This window comes from Haemorhous mexicanus, chromosome 4 (assembly GCF_027477595.1).
Source record: "Haemorhous mexicanus isolate bHaeMex1 chromosome 4, bHaeMex1.pri, whole genome shotgun sequence".
Lineage (NCBI taxonomy): Eukaryota > Metazoa > Chordata > Aves > Passeriformes > Fringillidae > Haemorhous > Haemorhous mexicanus.
This window is the reverse complement of record NC_082344.1, coordinates 47,501,326-47,518,141: the sequence shown is the minus strand read 5'-3', so window position 1 is coordinate 47,518,141 and position 16,816 is coordinate 47,501,326. Positions and strand designations below refer to the sequence as shown.

The following is a 16,816-nucleotide window of genomic DNA, read 5'->3' as shown; positions in this document are numbered from 1 at the left end:
TTACCAAAAAGGCAGGACACAGTTACATTATGTTGCTATGAATGCTCAAATGTTCAACATAAACATGGACAAAACTGGGAAATTTCAAGTTATTCCTGGGTCTTGAAATATTTATAGGAGAGAAATTTACTTGTTTAGCAGGTAACAGCTGGTTAGAGAACAGTTTCTATACTAAGGAAGACTCAGTTTTCCATTGATACAGACTTGGACAGCATTCTTCCCATTCCCCTACAATCCTCAGACAGGTGGCAAGGAACCAGCAGTAAGCTAGTGCCAAAAATCTCACTAGGGTGTCAGCAGCCATGCCACGCAGGTAGGTGTTCACGTGTTCTTTCCCTCTCAGCTAAACATTCTTGGACTAAAACTGGAGAATGGATCATCACTACTACAGAGCATTTATAAGCAGTTACCAATGACCAAAACAGCCCTTTTTCTTCCCTCAAATGATCCTACCAACAGAAGAGTAACTGGGGTGTTTTCAGTTAGAGGAAGAGACAGAAAGAGCAGTGTCTCATGTATGCCTACTCTTCAACTTCACTTTTGCCCCTCCCAGGGTCCAGTTTTGAAATGTGGCAGATTTGCTCCCAGTTAAACCCTTCTACAATCAGAGACTTCCCCGTTCCTCATCTTCCTTTCAACCCCTTGCATTATTACCTCTCCAGCACCTAGAAACAGCCCTTCTCTACCCTGGCCTCAAGTTTGAGCTCACGTCCGCTCTCTCACCTCCTGTCTGCCCATAATGAAGCCTGCCGGATTTAGTCCATCTTAGGTTTTTTCTTTTGAAGACTGAACTAGAGCAGCCCCATGAGAGACCATGCAGTCTGCACAGTCATGCTACCAACCTCCAGTGACCCCAAGCAAAGACTGTTTCTGGACAGCAGATAGTTTTACACCAGCTTCCCAGACACAGTAATGGCAAAGCCTGCCCACTCTGGTTTTGCCAGGAGACCCTCGTAGGCTGCATGCTGACTTAAACAATCCAATCCCAACCACTACCTTTAACACAGCTGTGGTAAAGCTCAGTCTGTTTAGGAATACTGGGCTCAAGAAGTCAAACCAATGTACCACAAGGTAAACTGAGGCAAAAGAAAACCACTGGATTGGTGGATGGGGTTCATCCAATCATGCTTTTCATTATTGTCCAGCTCTCCATACCACACACCCTTCATGTCAGGCACTGAATTTTGTTTGACTTTGATTGCAGCTTTAAAACTCACATTATCTACAAATCTTAAGTTTTCTGTTGCGGGACTTCATGTGTTTCTTTAATGAAAGAGGAAGCTTGCTGCATCAAAACAAATACAAATTTCTTCTGGAAGACAATTATGCGTACTTCCCTCCTCCTTTACACCTACCCTGAGAGAATTCACAACTAAGCAGTACAGGTAAAGAGTTATTGAAGACACACCAGCATGTCCTTGCAAGTAAATGACTAGGTACCAAGAAATTCCCCTGCAGGGAAGTAGTACACACCTCTCTCCTAAAGGAGAATATTCTTATAGATACATTCACATTTCTGACAGCGTCAATATGCTGACTGTTAGAATCAGTCTCTGCAAGTATGATCACGCTTCTTGGTACAGGTACAACATATAAAACTTCAATGGGGATAGTCACAAAATTGCTTGTAAAAAGTCTGGGAACATATGGGAAAAATTTATTTCCCTAACTATGGTCACTGATGGCACCTTAAGCAAAGCTGACAAAATGAAATGACCCCTTTTGAAATCCATATTATCTGAATTACCCATAAAATCAAATATTTCCAACTCCCTCTGCCTCTTCTCTCCCATCCCCTCAAAACTCAGATAACCACATCCAAATTATACAGAGATAAATAACCCAGCTTGCTTTGAAATCATTCACAGCAACAGATCCCATACTACCTCAGAAACAAAAACCCTTTCACTTTTACTTGTTTTTCAGGGTCAACTTGACTTCCAAAGCTAAATAGGAAGTATTTTATTCCAAAATACGTTTTTATGATGAACCCTATGAAAGGCTTGCAAAAATACAAGCTGAACCTGTCCCACAGGAGGAGTTCCTTGTTAATGAAAAATAACAAAAGAAAATAGGTGTCAAAATTATGGTAAACTTTTCTGATAGTGTATGTAGTCAAGGCTATAAGCAAACTGACAAAGCTACATTCAGATTATATCATTTTATGGCTCCTTTCTGGCTTAAAATTGTGAATTGACCATTTTGTAGCTGAATGATCAACACCTGGGGCAGGAATTTAACAGTCAGTACTTGGCACAAGTAAATATATTGCTCCAGGCAGCTTCCAGCAAACCATTCCTGTTGAGGATGTCCAGGAAGTAAGGGCAAAGTAGACTGGAAACATTACCAGGCAAGTCCAACTCAACTGACTGGAGAAACAGTAAACAGCAAGGCTCTCAGGCCCTCACAATTAACACTGTTTTCTGAACTCTCACAAGCTCATCAACTGGACAGAACTCCTTCTGGATACATGGTGTAAGTTTTTCTCCAGTTTAGAGAACTGGTTACAAGATACAGAATCACTGCACAGAGAAGGTGTCTGGATGATGATGACCAAAGAAGGAGTATGACACAAGCTTTGTGTCATACTATGGACTACAGATCTTGTGTTCTGTGGAGACCCATGTTTTAGTTTTCTCCTTCCTATACCTCTGAAGGTAAACATGCAAGTTTTACGTTCACTTTTAACACAGGCTTTAATTAGTACAGATATTTTAAAGAAAATGAGACTAATGAAACTCACTAATCTGGATTAAGAAGGACAAATAATCATCTTGGGTAAGCTAGTGTATGAAGAACCTGCTTTTAGGATCCATAAAAGAAGCTGGCTGCTCTGTAAAAGAAAAGCATAACAAGACTGGCTGAAACAAAATTTTAAGCCTTATTTGTAGACCCTGGTGCATTCCAGACCTCTTTATGAGAAAATATATGAACACTTTTACAAGTGACTGTCTGTTCTAGGATTTTGAGTAAAGTCATGACTGTTTCAATCCAGAGAACCTGGAAGTTATGTTTGTCTTTTTAAATATTTTGTTTCCTCTTGGCAGTATGTCAATCCAGCTTTAAGTGTCACATGGTAGACAACAGGAATGATACAAGCTGAAAACATTGTTTTCAGTAACTATATTTGGGTTGGCTCCTAGTTCAGTGTCAGAACAAAGACTCAAGGACTGTGAGAATGCTTAGTGGAACTAAATTGTTTTGGTCCTGCTTCACTAGTATTGTGAAAGGCTGTACCTGAATTACCAAGTTTATATACGTCTCCAGCTATATAAAAACTGACTGAAACCATTTGGTATGAATTTTTCATCTGAGAAGCCTTTCTTTGTCCAAAAAACAGCAATAATACTCAATAAGAAACTGAGTCTTAATCTGTCACTGCCTGTTCTGTTTAACTCTGGAAGCTTCTCTCAATCGCACATTTAAGGGATGATCAAGCCAAAATTCAGCTGCAGGAATTTAGCAATCATGAACTACAAAGAAAATCAGTCTTTCAAAGAATCACTAAACCTGCATACACATTTTCTATACCAGTCGGGGAATTATTTTACCCATGATTCTGGTAGCTGCAGAACACAGGAAAGGTCCTTTCGTATGATCAACTTGTCATAAGGGAATGGTCTCACTTGTTCAAAAATATCTTTAAGGAGACAAAGAATTCATACTTTAAAGCTTCTCTGTATCCAAGCTTTCAGTGGTCTTGTTATATGCTATGAAAATACCCTCAAGAGAAAAAGGGAGTGACCATTGGACTAGATTAATGGAAATTAGAAGTCAAGTATAGGGCTGCTATACTGCTGAAGGAATATCAGTGACTTAAATCAGAGACAAAAGGGTACCTGAAATGTCAAAAAAACCCCCACAAGATAGCAAGAGACATTTTTGTTACACAGATGATTTACATAGTTTCCATTTATTTCTGCAAGTCTTTTAACAGTAAGCAGAGGAATAGTATTACTGATACTTTCAGATTCCCAAAGAGTTTCAATTACATAGAAAGCATCTTGACAGAGCTAAGACATGCAAAAGAATGTGAAGTTTCTTACAATGAGAAATAATTTAAAGTAATGGTGTAATTTTAAGGCAGAAGTGGAGATGAGGCTATAGCATATCAGAAGTCTTACTTGCAGGAAAAACTCCTCTCCTTTACATGATTTCAGTTTGCTTGCAGTCCGCAAAAGATGGTAAAAAAGGCATTGGTGGGCATATACATTTTTAGATTTACTGTAAATCATTTAGTTTCCTCTTTGATGCTGTTAAAATAATTTCCTGTGGCTCAAACTGTCAAAGAGCTTTTGTTCAACTGCACAGGTGCTAATATACACTTGCTGAGGCAGGTATGGTAGCAGAAAATCATGGAATGATGTTCCATGGGAATACCAAAGCTCTTTGGCTTCTCCAATTCCCTTCAACTCCTCCCTTCAAGTGAGGCAAAGACATGACTCTTCACAAACCATAACACCTCAACAACAATATCAGGCTATTACTCCTCCACACTGGCTATGACACATCAAAATCAGAAGGCTCTGTGTATTTCATGGGAACAGAAACAACAGTTGCTTTGATTTTGAAACTAGTTCAAAGTCATCTACCAGGGCTCCGAAATTATATATCCCTTCCAGTAAAAATGGGTAAGTCAAACATGTTATTCTGTTATATGTTATATGTTATTCTAATATATGTTTTCATTGACAAAAAACAAACATAGCAAAAGACATACAGCCTGACATCCAGTACTACAGAAATCTACACACAGCACCACGGAAAAGTTACCTGTAGAGAACTCAGATTTTTGTCTTAGAATGAGTGTGTCATCCCCTCTTATGAAGAACGAGATAAACAGAGAAATAATTTTGAGGCATCTAGCTTGCAGCAAGAAATCTGAGGCATCTAGCTTGCCTCTGGAAATCTGGTCACAGTTGCAGAAATGGGGCTTCATCATTTCCCAAATCATTCTGGTACACGGGATCAAGGTGGGCTTGTCTTTTAGAGAACCTATTTCTAATTCAGCAAAAATTTCAAGTTCCAACTAAAATACACCAATACTGGTGAACAATGCTCAGCAACCATTTTGAAATAAATAAATCCAGTTATTTCTAGCCTAATACGCTCTGCAAATAACCTCACATAAATACAGTGTTTGGGATATGAGTTCTGCTCTCCATCTGCTGTCTTCTCTTCAGGTGAGAATCAGGAAATTCCCTGAGAAGAAATTCTTTCTATTGTGTCCATATGTTACCACTGAGTACTTAAGTTTTACAAGTGGTAAAAAAAAATTACCAAAATCTTAACTCCTGACAAGTTCCAAGGATCTTATAACTGGTGTTTCATACATGGCATTTTTTTCTTTCATTTCTTGAACAGTCATTATATGAAGATAACACTCACAAGCTCTTGATTATTCTAGGAATAATACACACACTAGTACATTTTGGACAGATGCACCACTTCTGTCCCTCACCATACACATGCGAGAGTTCACACAGAGCTATACTATCATTTGGCTTGTTCAGAGTATTTCATAAATTCAACTACATAAAGTTCTCTTGTTGCCCAGTGATCCAAATACTATCAGTAACTGGATAAGAAATAGCTGCACATATGTTAGTACCTCAGGAAGAAACAAGTTCGTTAGGATTTGGACATTTTTAAAACTCAACTTGACAAACGACTGAACAACCTAGTCTGAATTCAGTAATGACCCAGTTACAGGCAGCAGGGGCTGGACTAGGTGACCTTCAGAAGTCCTTTCCTTTCTGGATTTAGCTAGTCTGTCTGTAGTCTGACAAAATCCTGACAGCAGACAACTGTACTGCTACTAAATTATTTATCTGGGGGCTGAAGTTTAATACCAAAGTGTTCAAATGACTCCACTGGAAAAAACAGTTATTCCCTTCAGGAATGCTTTAGCCTGAAGAGGCAACTGGTTTTGGTTTACAAACTGCCCCTTTGTCACAAAAAGTGTATGTACAGTTTTATTTCAAAAATGTTAAAAACAGAAGGGGTAAGCAGCAGTAGGTATGGTTTTACCATAAAGGTGTGGTTTAGCAGCAAACCCAGATAACTCCTACTTTGCCCCACACCCCACCCCATAATCCTATCCTATGATTTGCATCAGTACAAGGTTTGCCAAGGAGCAAGGACACATGTTTAAAAACTCCCTTTGTAAGGGAAGGGGAAGTTAATATGATACAGCTGAATGCATCAAACCCTACTTTGTAGCACCAAAACACTGCATAAGCAGAATGAAGGGTAATATGTGCTAGGACCAGTAAACTAGGAACACAGAACTGGAGAAAGGGCATGGAGAAAACAAATTTCTTCTTATGTGCAGCATTAAAGTCTTACCAGACCACATCACAAGTTTGAAATGTTGAAGTGCCACTTTTTTTTTTTTTTTTTTTTTTTTTTTTTTTTTTTTTTTTTTTTTAGTTTTAGCAGCCTTTTTCCAGTAGGAAAAATTTGGAAAATATTCTACTGACTGAGATCATTTCAACATACATTGACTGGCTAAGGAGTGACAGGTTTTTTTAAAAAAACAAATCTGGGGAGTAAATGTTTTTATTTTCAGCAGCAAATTACTTCTGTTTCTTCTGAAAGTAATTAATTTTTTTCTGAAGAGAAAAAGTTGGTCCTATAACTGTGCCTACATTTATTTCTAGTGATAGTATCAATAATCCTATCTGGATTAATAAAGGAAACCTAAAGGAAACCTCTGTATCTATATCCATCTGTCTTCTTCTAAGGCCATAATTACAGACAGGAAAGGTTTGGGCTGGTATTTAGAGGGGTGATGAGTGCTCCAAGAAACTGGCAGCCTACAGGTTGGTCCCTGGTTCGCTGAGCAAGTGCCTCAGAAGAGCAAGCCTCAAGTGGGAGAATAGCCTATACCCACTTTCTTTGAGGGACTCATTCCATAAAGGCATACATACACAGATTTTATCACACTTCACCACCTGTATATAATTAAGAGGACTTGTTTTTACTGTTTTATAATCTTAGATTGAGTGGGTAAAAAAATAAAAAAAAAAATAACAGGTTTTACTGGGTATAGCTAGCTGGGTGTGTACTCTCCAAATTACAGTGCATTGTAGTGTAGTCATTCATAGACAGACTACCTTTGCAACTAGTTAGATTGCCACACTTGGTTAAAAAAACCCAGCACATAATCTACCAGAGCACTTCTGAATCCCTATAATACAGTTACAGAATGTAGTTTCTAGTCATGAGATTTGAGCTGCAGCCTACAGACTAGATGAGAGATTCATCCCTGCCCTTGCTACTAATCAGTCTGAGTTTAATTAGCAGCTCAAGCAGTAGTCTCACCTTCAATTATGTTCTCCCCTTTCTAGAAACTACAGAGCTGTACTAAAATTAGGTTGAACAAAATATGTTATGTCCTGAAATAAGGACTCATTCCCATTGGGGTAGCATGCAGTTGCTTATCACAAGAGCATTGTACATGAGCACTCTATTTTTCCCTCTTTCAAGTAATTTTAGTTGTAATTTCACAAAATCCTATTATAGAACCAAATATAAATAATATTTAATATTGATTTTTCTAACAGCACCGCACTCTTTATTAGCAATTTACAATTTAGACAGTATTGTATTTAACACTGACATATAGCTCTGCACCACCCTAAAAATTGTATAAGAAAGCACATTATAGTTTCTTAAAATTAAGGTAAGTGGTAATATTCCAGTGAAAAATTCTCTTACCAGAGCTTGATGACATAAGAGCTTCCTTGTGAGAAGGTGTTTTAATAGTGCTGATAGTTTTATTTTCACATCCTCTCTTCAAGGTCAACACAGATGGCACCATTTTAACCTTGGGAGTCAATACACTTCGTAGTGCGATTTGGTCTTTCTTTGGTATGTTTTTCCCTTGTGTTGTCCCATCTTTCACAGAAGGCATCTGTTTTAAGAAAAAACCAGAAACCAAAAAGCCAACAGCAATTTAATCCACACACCACCAGTGTGAGAAACTAAAGATCTCCCTCTGCAGCATCTGTAATGAAATACTGACCACCCAAGTAGGAAACATGCTTAGTCTTTATCCCGTCATCCACATATGCAGTTCAGAACCTCAAGAACAATCTCCTGAATGGCCTTCAGCAATGCAAACCTATTAGTTTGAAGCTAATCACTAGTAATGACCAACACACTAAAAAGAGGTTACAGAGGTCATCAGAATTTCTTCCTCTTCCTCCCCAAACTCTAATTAAACCACTCAATTACATGACTACACCTACTCTCAAGATCTTAACCAATGAACTACACATGTTCAAGGCCCTGAAAATTTAGTTGTCCTGTACTACCTGAAATGTCACAGTCTTTGTAATTAGTTTCCTGATCTAGGTCTTATGTCATAACAGCTTAAAATCCTTCACATTGAGGTGCCATAAGACAAAACATAAATGCAGGAGTAGATTAAGGACAGGTATGAAATAATTGGTTTATATGTGTGAAACTGGTTTATACACGTTTCACACAGAATTCTTGCTCCAGTTTATACAGCCTTTAGTTCACAGCCACTCCTGTCAAGCCTATAAAAACACACTTGACAGTTCAGCTCTTCATGTGCTTTTCTGTGACTCAAGCTGATTGCAGCAGTTCAGTCAGAGTACCGAACTTTCCATTTTCAACTACAATCCTCATGTTCATTTTCAGATATTAATCGGTACTTCTCCACTTAAGAAGACCACTTCTTAAATTTAATCCATCTGATCTGTCTACCATGCATTTTATAGAAATTTCTCTATTGCTTCTCCAGGTACAAGCAGAACAATAAATCACAAAATTTTCCTTTTTGGGTAATGGAACTAATTAAAAGCATTCTCTCCAACTCTTCATACCAAAAGTAAGGACTGATAAAGAATGCAAACTCTTAAAGACTGTAGAATTAAAACAGATCATCCTTGCTTTCATGCTTACTTAGGTTTTCAAGTTAAATTATTAGTCAAATAATAGTACTAATTATTTTCTTGTACAATGTTGCAAAAATGTTCTAAGTAGCCTCCCCCATATACTGAGCTTTACTGGAATTTTTCTGGCAAATTAGTAAGGCAAATTTTTATGGCAAATTATTAAGGTCTGTCAAAAATTCAGACAACAGTTTTACCAGCCACAGCTGCTGCCTCCATTTCACCAATTTAACATAAGCTATTGAATACACAAGCCAGCAACAGGAGAGACTTGAAAAAGCTCCAAGACTTCAATTCTGTATCCCTGCTACATCTCCTGAAATCCTGGTCAACCCAACCCTGACACTCTTCCTTTCTCCTTCTCCTTTTCTTTTAACCTTTTTTCAGTGCATTTGAAAGCAGAATGTTTCTCCTGACAGGCAGCTGACTCATCCCAAAATATTTCCCAACCAACAAGCACATGCATACCTCCCGGCCAGGAAGTTTGCACCTTCCAGCTGGCTGACTGCCTAAAACCAGGTATATGCCCTCTGTATGAGAAATACTTCCTGACTACTCCCAACTATTCTAATGAGTCCCAGCTATACTTCAAACAAATAAACTCCCAAATTATACAGAGGAGACAGTGAAATTAGGATATTAAAAATAAAATGTTTCACTGACTTATTGGTCTCTGGGTTTTGTGTGACTTAATGTGACTGTTCATATATGCATAACATTAACACAACTAATTTTTAAAAGTCTACTTTTCTAAGTAGACTTTTCTAAGTCTACTAGTTCTTAAGCACATTTTGAAAGAAAATTCCAAAGCCAGCAATTTATCTCTAATGTCTATTTGAAGTTACAGCACCACTAGAATAATATTGAAGAAACGTACATTAAAAGCTGTATGCAGAAAACCTCACCAAATTATGCTAGGCAATTTTACAAGATTGACTAAATTAAGACTTGTTTGCTTTTATTAGACACCTTACAAACTGTATAGTCTTGAAAAAGACAATACAGTTTACTAAAAAAAATTGTGTTGTGGAACAAGATGAAGATGGAGACACTAAACTGCAGCTGAAGCCAACAGCAACTAATTTGTAAAACAATACTTCTTCAGTGTCTTTACTAGGGAGAGACTCCATGTAGAAATCAACACTACAGTTACATTTGTAGACACCAAACCCATTTCACAATTTTTAATACTGTGCAATACTGAATCTCCTTTTTTGCAAATGTACAAAACATACAAGTAAGCATGAAAGCAAAAAAACTTACCAAAGGAACAGAGTGCACTTCAAATGTTTCATTTGCTGTATCTTTTACCAATGTTGCTTCCAGAAGCACTCCCATGTTGCTGCTTTGCTCTTCTTCACCTTTGGTCAGGTCAATGTTTTGAGAACAAGGTGTCATTAAGGAGTCTGAACTTTCCATTTCATCGTTTAACATCTCTTTTGAGCTGTCTCCAGATGCTGGAAGCACAGCCGAAGCCATGGAGCACACCGGATGGGTAACACTTGCTTTGTCAAGGTCTTGCAGACTTAACTTTAACGCAGGTGCTTTTGAAACCTTATGGGAAGCGTTTCTGGGATGTGTTGTGGCATGATCGACTTGGCTAGTCAAAAGGTGTTCGTTAACATGCAGCTTATGGGGCTTATTTATAGGCAATTCCGCCTTAGTATCTTTAGCTGGATCTACTGTTTTTTTCAGCACTTTTATAGAGGAGGACAATTGCCTTGGGGAACCAACCCTTGAAGGTGAGGAGACAGATGACAGTTGACGGGACTGGGGAGACTGTTTTAATGTTGCACTGTCTCTTGGCTGTGGCACGGGTCTAGACACAACCTTTGGCTTAACATTTTTAAAATTAGGTTTAGGAAAACTAACTATCTCTGATTTCCTTGCTTTGGTTATTGTTGACGCAACAGGAGACCTGCCCATTGGTTTTCTTGCAGTTTGATCTGAACTAGCTTTAAGCCCAGACTTGTTATGCCCGCCTACAAATGCTTCACTTCGTCTTAGTCTAGAAGACTTGTCCCCAAGTTCTTCCAAAGCTGAAACAGAAAAAGTCCTATTGTTTGATCGTTCTTTAGGAGTTGAAGTACATAGAGATGAACTGCTTCCATCAGCTGTTGGACTGAAGACTAAAAAAGTTGCTTCGCATTTCAGCTCAGGCATAATAGTCTTCTTTAATTTTGGAACACTGCAAGATACAGAAGGAATGTTGTGCATATTCTGAAGAGCAGCATTTCCAGAGATACTTTGTTCTTTGGTTAAAGTTTCACCAGTTTTGTTTGGTACTTGTTCTACATCCATTTGATCTACTGGGAGAAGGTGCGCACTATTTACAACACTATCCATGCATGTTTCAGCATTGGAATTCCCAGTTTCTTCATGGAAAGGAGTAATCTGCAAGGATTTCACTTGGTCATCCTCATTAATATTAATGCATGGTGATAATGCATCTAGCTTATAAGGATCTATACATCCAGCAGGTAGCTCTACAGCCTGTGCTTCTGTTTCCCGTGATTCATTATCATTCTTGATAGTGTTTTTCTGATAGTGTTCAACACCTGAAGAGGTGAAATTAGGTGTTCTTTCTGAGCTGGTTCTATCAAATTTCTCTGAGATACAGACTTCAGAAGAGACCAATGTTTCCCCCACATTCATGTCCTCATTTTGGTCAGTTCTCAGATTTTCACCTATAACATTAGTAACATCCAATGTGCTCAGCTGGCAGCATGCCCTGTCATTTTTCAGGGACTCCATGTTTTGCTCTGAAGCAGGAAGAGTTAGTACAGACTTAGAGTCAGTCTGACTGTAAGGCACTGAGTGTTTGATACTCTGATTTTGCATTTTTGCCATAGCAAAATCACCTTTCACTAAGCTTGTCGTTGCTTCCAAGCCACAGTTCAAAGGACACATACAAGTCTGCTCAGTCACAGAAGACCTGTGTGCAGCATCTGTATCTCCCGATGGAGCTCCTGTGCAGCTGTTTTTACCAGGTGTCTTCTGTAGATCAAGTACTTCAATACACTGCTGTTTTAAAAGACTTCTGAAGTCACCCTTATTTTCAAAAACGGCATCACCTTCATGCTCAGCCACTATATTTTGGGCAGTTGAACTACCATGTATCTTGGTGGCACAGTTCTCTGAGGAATGTGTACCTCTGTCACATGCATAGCTATTTCCATTTTCATCCCTTATAAGTAAGGAAGACTTCAACCCATTCTTTGCTTTGTCATCGGACTTCCCAACATTCATTTTGAAAGCTAAATTTTAAACTGCTTTCATTTTAGAATTCTTTAAAATCTCAGAGAATGCAGATTCTTCTGAACTTTGCAGGAAAAAAAAAAAAAACAACTTCTTTTCCCTGGAATGTGTCAATTGTCCTGAAAGATATCTAAAAAGCAGTTCCTTGTTTTCATGTTTCCCAAGAAGATTCAAATGTTCTGGAATTAAAAAGAAATTATTCAAAATTAGCCAAATCAGGATTTTAAGACAGTAAGCGTTCACAAGTTCCTAGTCTTCGGACATCTGAGCAGCAACACAGAAGTAACACTCAGAATCCCAGAAAAGAAAAACTTCAGTCCTCACCCCTTGATGCAGAGCACCTAGAGACTGCTGTTTCTCTGCCCTGAAGGCCTTTTTCCTACCCTTTGATGCAAGAATGCATAGCAGAGGCAGCAGAAGATTCTGAAAGGGTTACTTAAGACATCTGAGTTGAAATGGAGAGGGAGGTTTGTGACCAGCTCTCGGGCTACAGCAGTACCCTGCCCCCATGCATGTAGGACCCCTTCAGAGTCAAAGGAAAGCAATTCCATATCAGTTAACTGCCTCCATCTTCTATAAAGAGGACACGAGATTAGCCAAATGACAAAACAATTCCCCAATGTCCTCTCCAGCAGAGCTGAGCCATATACCCTCACCCAAAACCCAAGAGAAAGGTGAAGGGGCAGGATTGACATGGACAGATGCTGGAGGACAACTTACCACACATGGAGTGGAGATTCACAAACAAAAAACAGCACAGAACCCTTGCAACATATAGTGACAAACTCCTAACAAGTACTAAGACTGCACCCAAGTACCAAAACCACATGGATATGAATGAGAGAGAAGATCAAAGTGTCCAAAGAAGCTGGGTGACCTCTGTAGCACTCCATATGAAAGCTCCTAATACCAGAAATGAGACCAGAGACAGGAAGAACTTCAGATTTATAACATACGGTTGTGCAGTGGGTGGGGAATCTGCCAGAAGGAAGCTTTCAGAGCAATTAAAACCTGAATGCATGGGAAGAAGTTCACTTGACCTGACAAGGCAATATGGCTGAAGATGCATTCATGGACAAAGGTCAGCTTCCCAACTGAAGAAAATAAACACCTTGAACACCTTCACCTGTCTGGAATGACAGATTATACTCTCCAATCAAAGAGCAGGAAGGAGAACACTTGCCATCAAAAACAATGAGCAAACAGGTCTCTGGTGTTTAAACAAAAATGCAGACTGATATCAGAGTATGGTATCCTCAAACAAGGGCACTGATATAATGACATATTTGAAATTTAGTGCAGCAGGACATGTACATTAGGATTAAGTATGGACGGTGGGCAGAATAACTAATATAACTCTTATGTGAATTATGAAAGTCCAACACTATTTCACTGTTTCAGATATGGTGACAATACTGGATGCAGTACAAGACAGTTGCAACAAGATCAGAAAAGATGATAATATTGATAATAGTACTATTAGACTTCTGGTATAGCAATGTTGATTAGGTACACTGAAGAATAATTCTGTAGTCATATTTTTGTAGAGGAATGAAAGACTTCTTTGGGAAACAAGTTTGTTCTGAGAAGCAACTCTTGATTTTTTCTTTAACAAGTAAGTTTAAATCCTCACAGAAACCATATAAGCCATTCTGGAAGCCACAGCAGGGGAAAGAAAACAAACTCTCATGCACAAATACTTCAGAAAGTGTAAAATGAAGCCAGCACACTAAGTAGGGAAAGGTAAGTTATTTCTTGCATTATTCAAAATGCACTTTTTTCCTTAAACCTTCCTTTCTTCAGCTGGAAACACAGCTTGAGTGACTACATTCAAAATAAAGCCTTTATCACACTAATGAAAAGTATAAAGCTGCAGGGCCCCATAAACAGTTTTGAGTACAAAACAGCAACATCCAAAGTAAGACTACTATAGAACTTCAAGAATTTGTCTGCTCACTATGAACCAAACACAGAGTGGATTCTGGCCAATAACCTTGTCTTTACATGGTACTTTGAACACCTGACTCAGATTGAAGGTAAAAAGACCATGAAACAAAGAACAAAAGCTACTGAGCTCAGACAGCACACCTTCCTCTGCCCCCCCTTCCCATCCCCAAGATGAAATGACTTGTCTAGCTAAAACATCTCCTGCTTCTTCAAGACTGATCTAGATCTTTTGTTTACTGACTATTATTCAATCCCTAAAGAAACAAAAAACTGTAGTACCCTCACTTTCACCTTTAATTAGGAAACTTAAGGCAGATAGAAGAGTTCTTAAAATAAAGTCTTCCCTGAAGGCAGGGCAAGAATCTGTTCTGAATAATTTTCCATTAGTTTAAGTCAATCAACAGAATCAACTGCTGAAAAATATTTGCAAACTTTGCTTTCACTGTTGTTTTGACACATTGAAACTTGTTTCTGCTTGTCTGGACACTTGCCCTTAACACAGCTTGCTCACCTAGTCATGCAACAAAAGTTAAGATTCCATTTTGATTCAGCAGTAGCTCAGATCAAACCAGAAGTCTTATCTCTTTCAAGAGCTTTCATTCTGCAGAAAATAGGCAATTTCAAGACTTAGCAAGAATAAAATCCCTAGATTTAAAGAATGTTACATTACCTTACGGCATATGTAGCTAATAATGCCAAAATTTGAAACAACACAGGTAGGTAAGTAAAGTTTGATTCAACTGATGCTGAAGAAACTCCAAAAAAATAAAAGCAGATTTGATACTGAGTAGAGAAATGAGGAAGCACATTAAAAGCTGCACATACCAAGGTGGACATACTCATATTTAAGTCTGTTACTCAGTGCTCTGGACTTTCACATAGCCAGAGCATCTGTAGAAATAAATTACTAATTCAACTAGTTTTAAAGCAAGCCTTCACTATATTAATCAATACTTTCATGAACAAGTAGACCAGCTTCACATCCACATTTAAAGTCCTGAAAGCATCCTACACAAAAAGAGAGGTATTCGTAAGCATCAGCTGTGGTATTTAAAAATCTGTAACCTAGATGAACATTATTCCTTTAAGAACTGAAATTCTGTAACTTTCATATAATAAAGAAAATCATTAGTTTTGGATTTGCCATATAAGGCTGAATGAAAAATTAACCTCAGCCCAGCATCTCCTCCATGGGGGGGGTGAGTAGCAGAAATACAGACATAACAGTTGCCCTCACCGAGAACACACTGTTCCTGGCAACTAGTGACTGGAGGAATTCTCTAAACTAAATACTAATAAATTTGCTTTGACTTGGTCTTACATAAAGCATTATGAATGCCTGGCCTCCACAACACACTACAGCGCAGTGCAAAACAGTTCAGCTGGTTTTGCCTTCAGTAAAGCTCAGCTTACCAAACTTCAGTTGTGTGCCTCCAGTGCTTACATATAGCAGAAAAAGTCTTTGGCTCTAAGTTTTCCCCTTCCTCAATTGAAATAAGAGCTTGGGGTAACAGCAGTACCACTTGGAAAAGAAAAACAAAAGAGACCAAAGCAAAATAAAACAAAAACAAACAAACACAAACAACAACAACAAAACAAAAAACAACAACAAAAGAAGCTTGGAGTGTAGGCTGTCCTAAAAAGAGGAGGGACTGGCTGCCAATAGCCCCAGATCCAGGAGAAATACACTAAATACACTACAACATACAGAACTGTGCTCAGAGCAAGATCTTGTCACTTCTACTAACCAACAAGAAGTGTCCAGGGGTGTACTGTTAAAGGGCAGGGGGACAGTCACTTGTTCAGCGTGAGGTAAACAGGAATCAAAACCAGATAATTACAATACATAATTCAACTCACAGGTTGACAAATTACTACAAGAATTCCAGTTAGTTTGTGTTAGTGTCACAATGCAGACATTAATAATTTCTCACTTTTCCTGGTACTCCATCTGGAACTTGATTCTTTCAAGCAAATCATCAGAGAGCATTTACTGAAACTCATCAGCTGTTTGTGAAGCCTGCATGAAGGGGGGACACGGGGTGGTGAATAAATCTGAAAGGAAAGGGCGTGCCCAGACATGCAGGGAGGCTGTCTAGAGTGCTCTAATTAACTGAACATGCTTTGATACCAGGCAAAATGCAGCATCAGCATTCCCCCACAAAACCGTATTATATGGTCATGATTACCTGAAATTAAAAACCATACAAAGCATTTCATATATTAATGCATTACACTACAACCAGTTTACCTGCCCATGTCCTGGAACACAACACAATCATGGAAGTGTGACTTTTTCAGCACACACCTGAAGGCAGAGATGGCATCATCCACATCAACCCAACCAGGCATCCCTCCCAACATGCTGTTCACTGTTGCTTGAATATGCCCCATAACAAAGCACTAAGGAAACACAAAATGGTTCAGATAATGTTGCATTTACACAGAATTGCAAATTTCAGAGCTCTCTCTGCTGCCTCAGTAATGTCACATTTTAATGTAAACTAAATTCAAATTATTCTAGAGAGGATTAAGTTAATCTCCTGTAACAACTACACACAAACATTTATAACATTACAAGTACAATCTACTCCTAAAAGTGGATTACATTAAGTTCTCATATGCTCATGGAATTGCTTGCTTCAGAACACACAGTATCATCAGTGAGTTTACTGTGAAGATGT

The 16,816-nt window shown here is 38.5% G+C and overlaps 1 protein-coding gene across 3 annotated transcripts in view; it reads right to left on the bottom strand.

The window, feature by feature from the left end:
* Positions 1 to 16,816, bottom strand: part of MTUS1 (microtubule associated scaffold protein 1) — a 118,613-nt gene that overhangs the window by 73,011 nt on the left and 28,786 nt on the right. For all 3 annotated transcript variants that reach the window (XM_059844715.1, XM_059844714.1, XM_059844713.1), the window contains exons 2-3: positions 10,191 to 12,364; positions 7,723 to 7,918 (exon numbers count right to left, since the gene is read on the bottom strand). In XM_059844715.1, coding sequence (XP_059700698.1) covers positions 7,723 to 7,918; positions 10,191 to 12,176 — 2,182 coding nt within the window. In that variant the 5' untranslated portion in view covers positions 12,177 to 12,364. The remainder of the gene's footprint in view (positions 1 to 7,722; positions 7,919 to 10,190; positions 12,365 to 16,816) is intronic.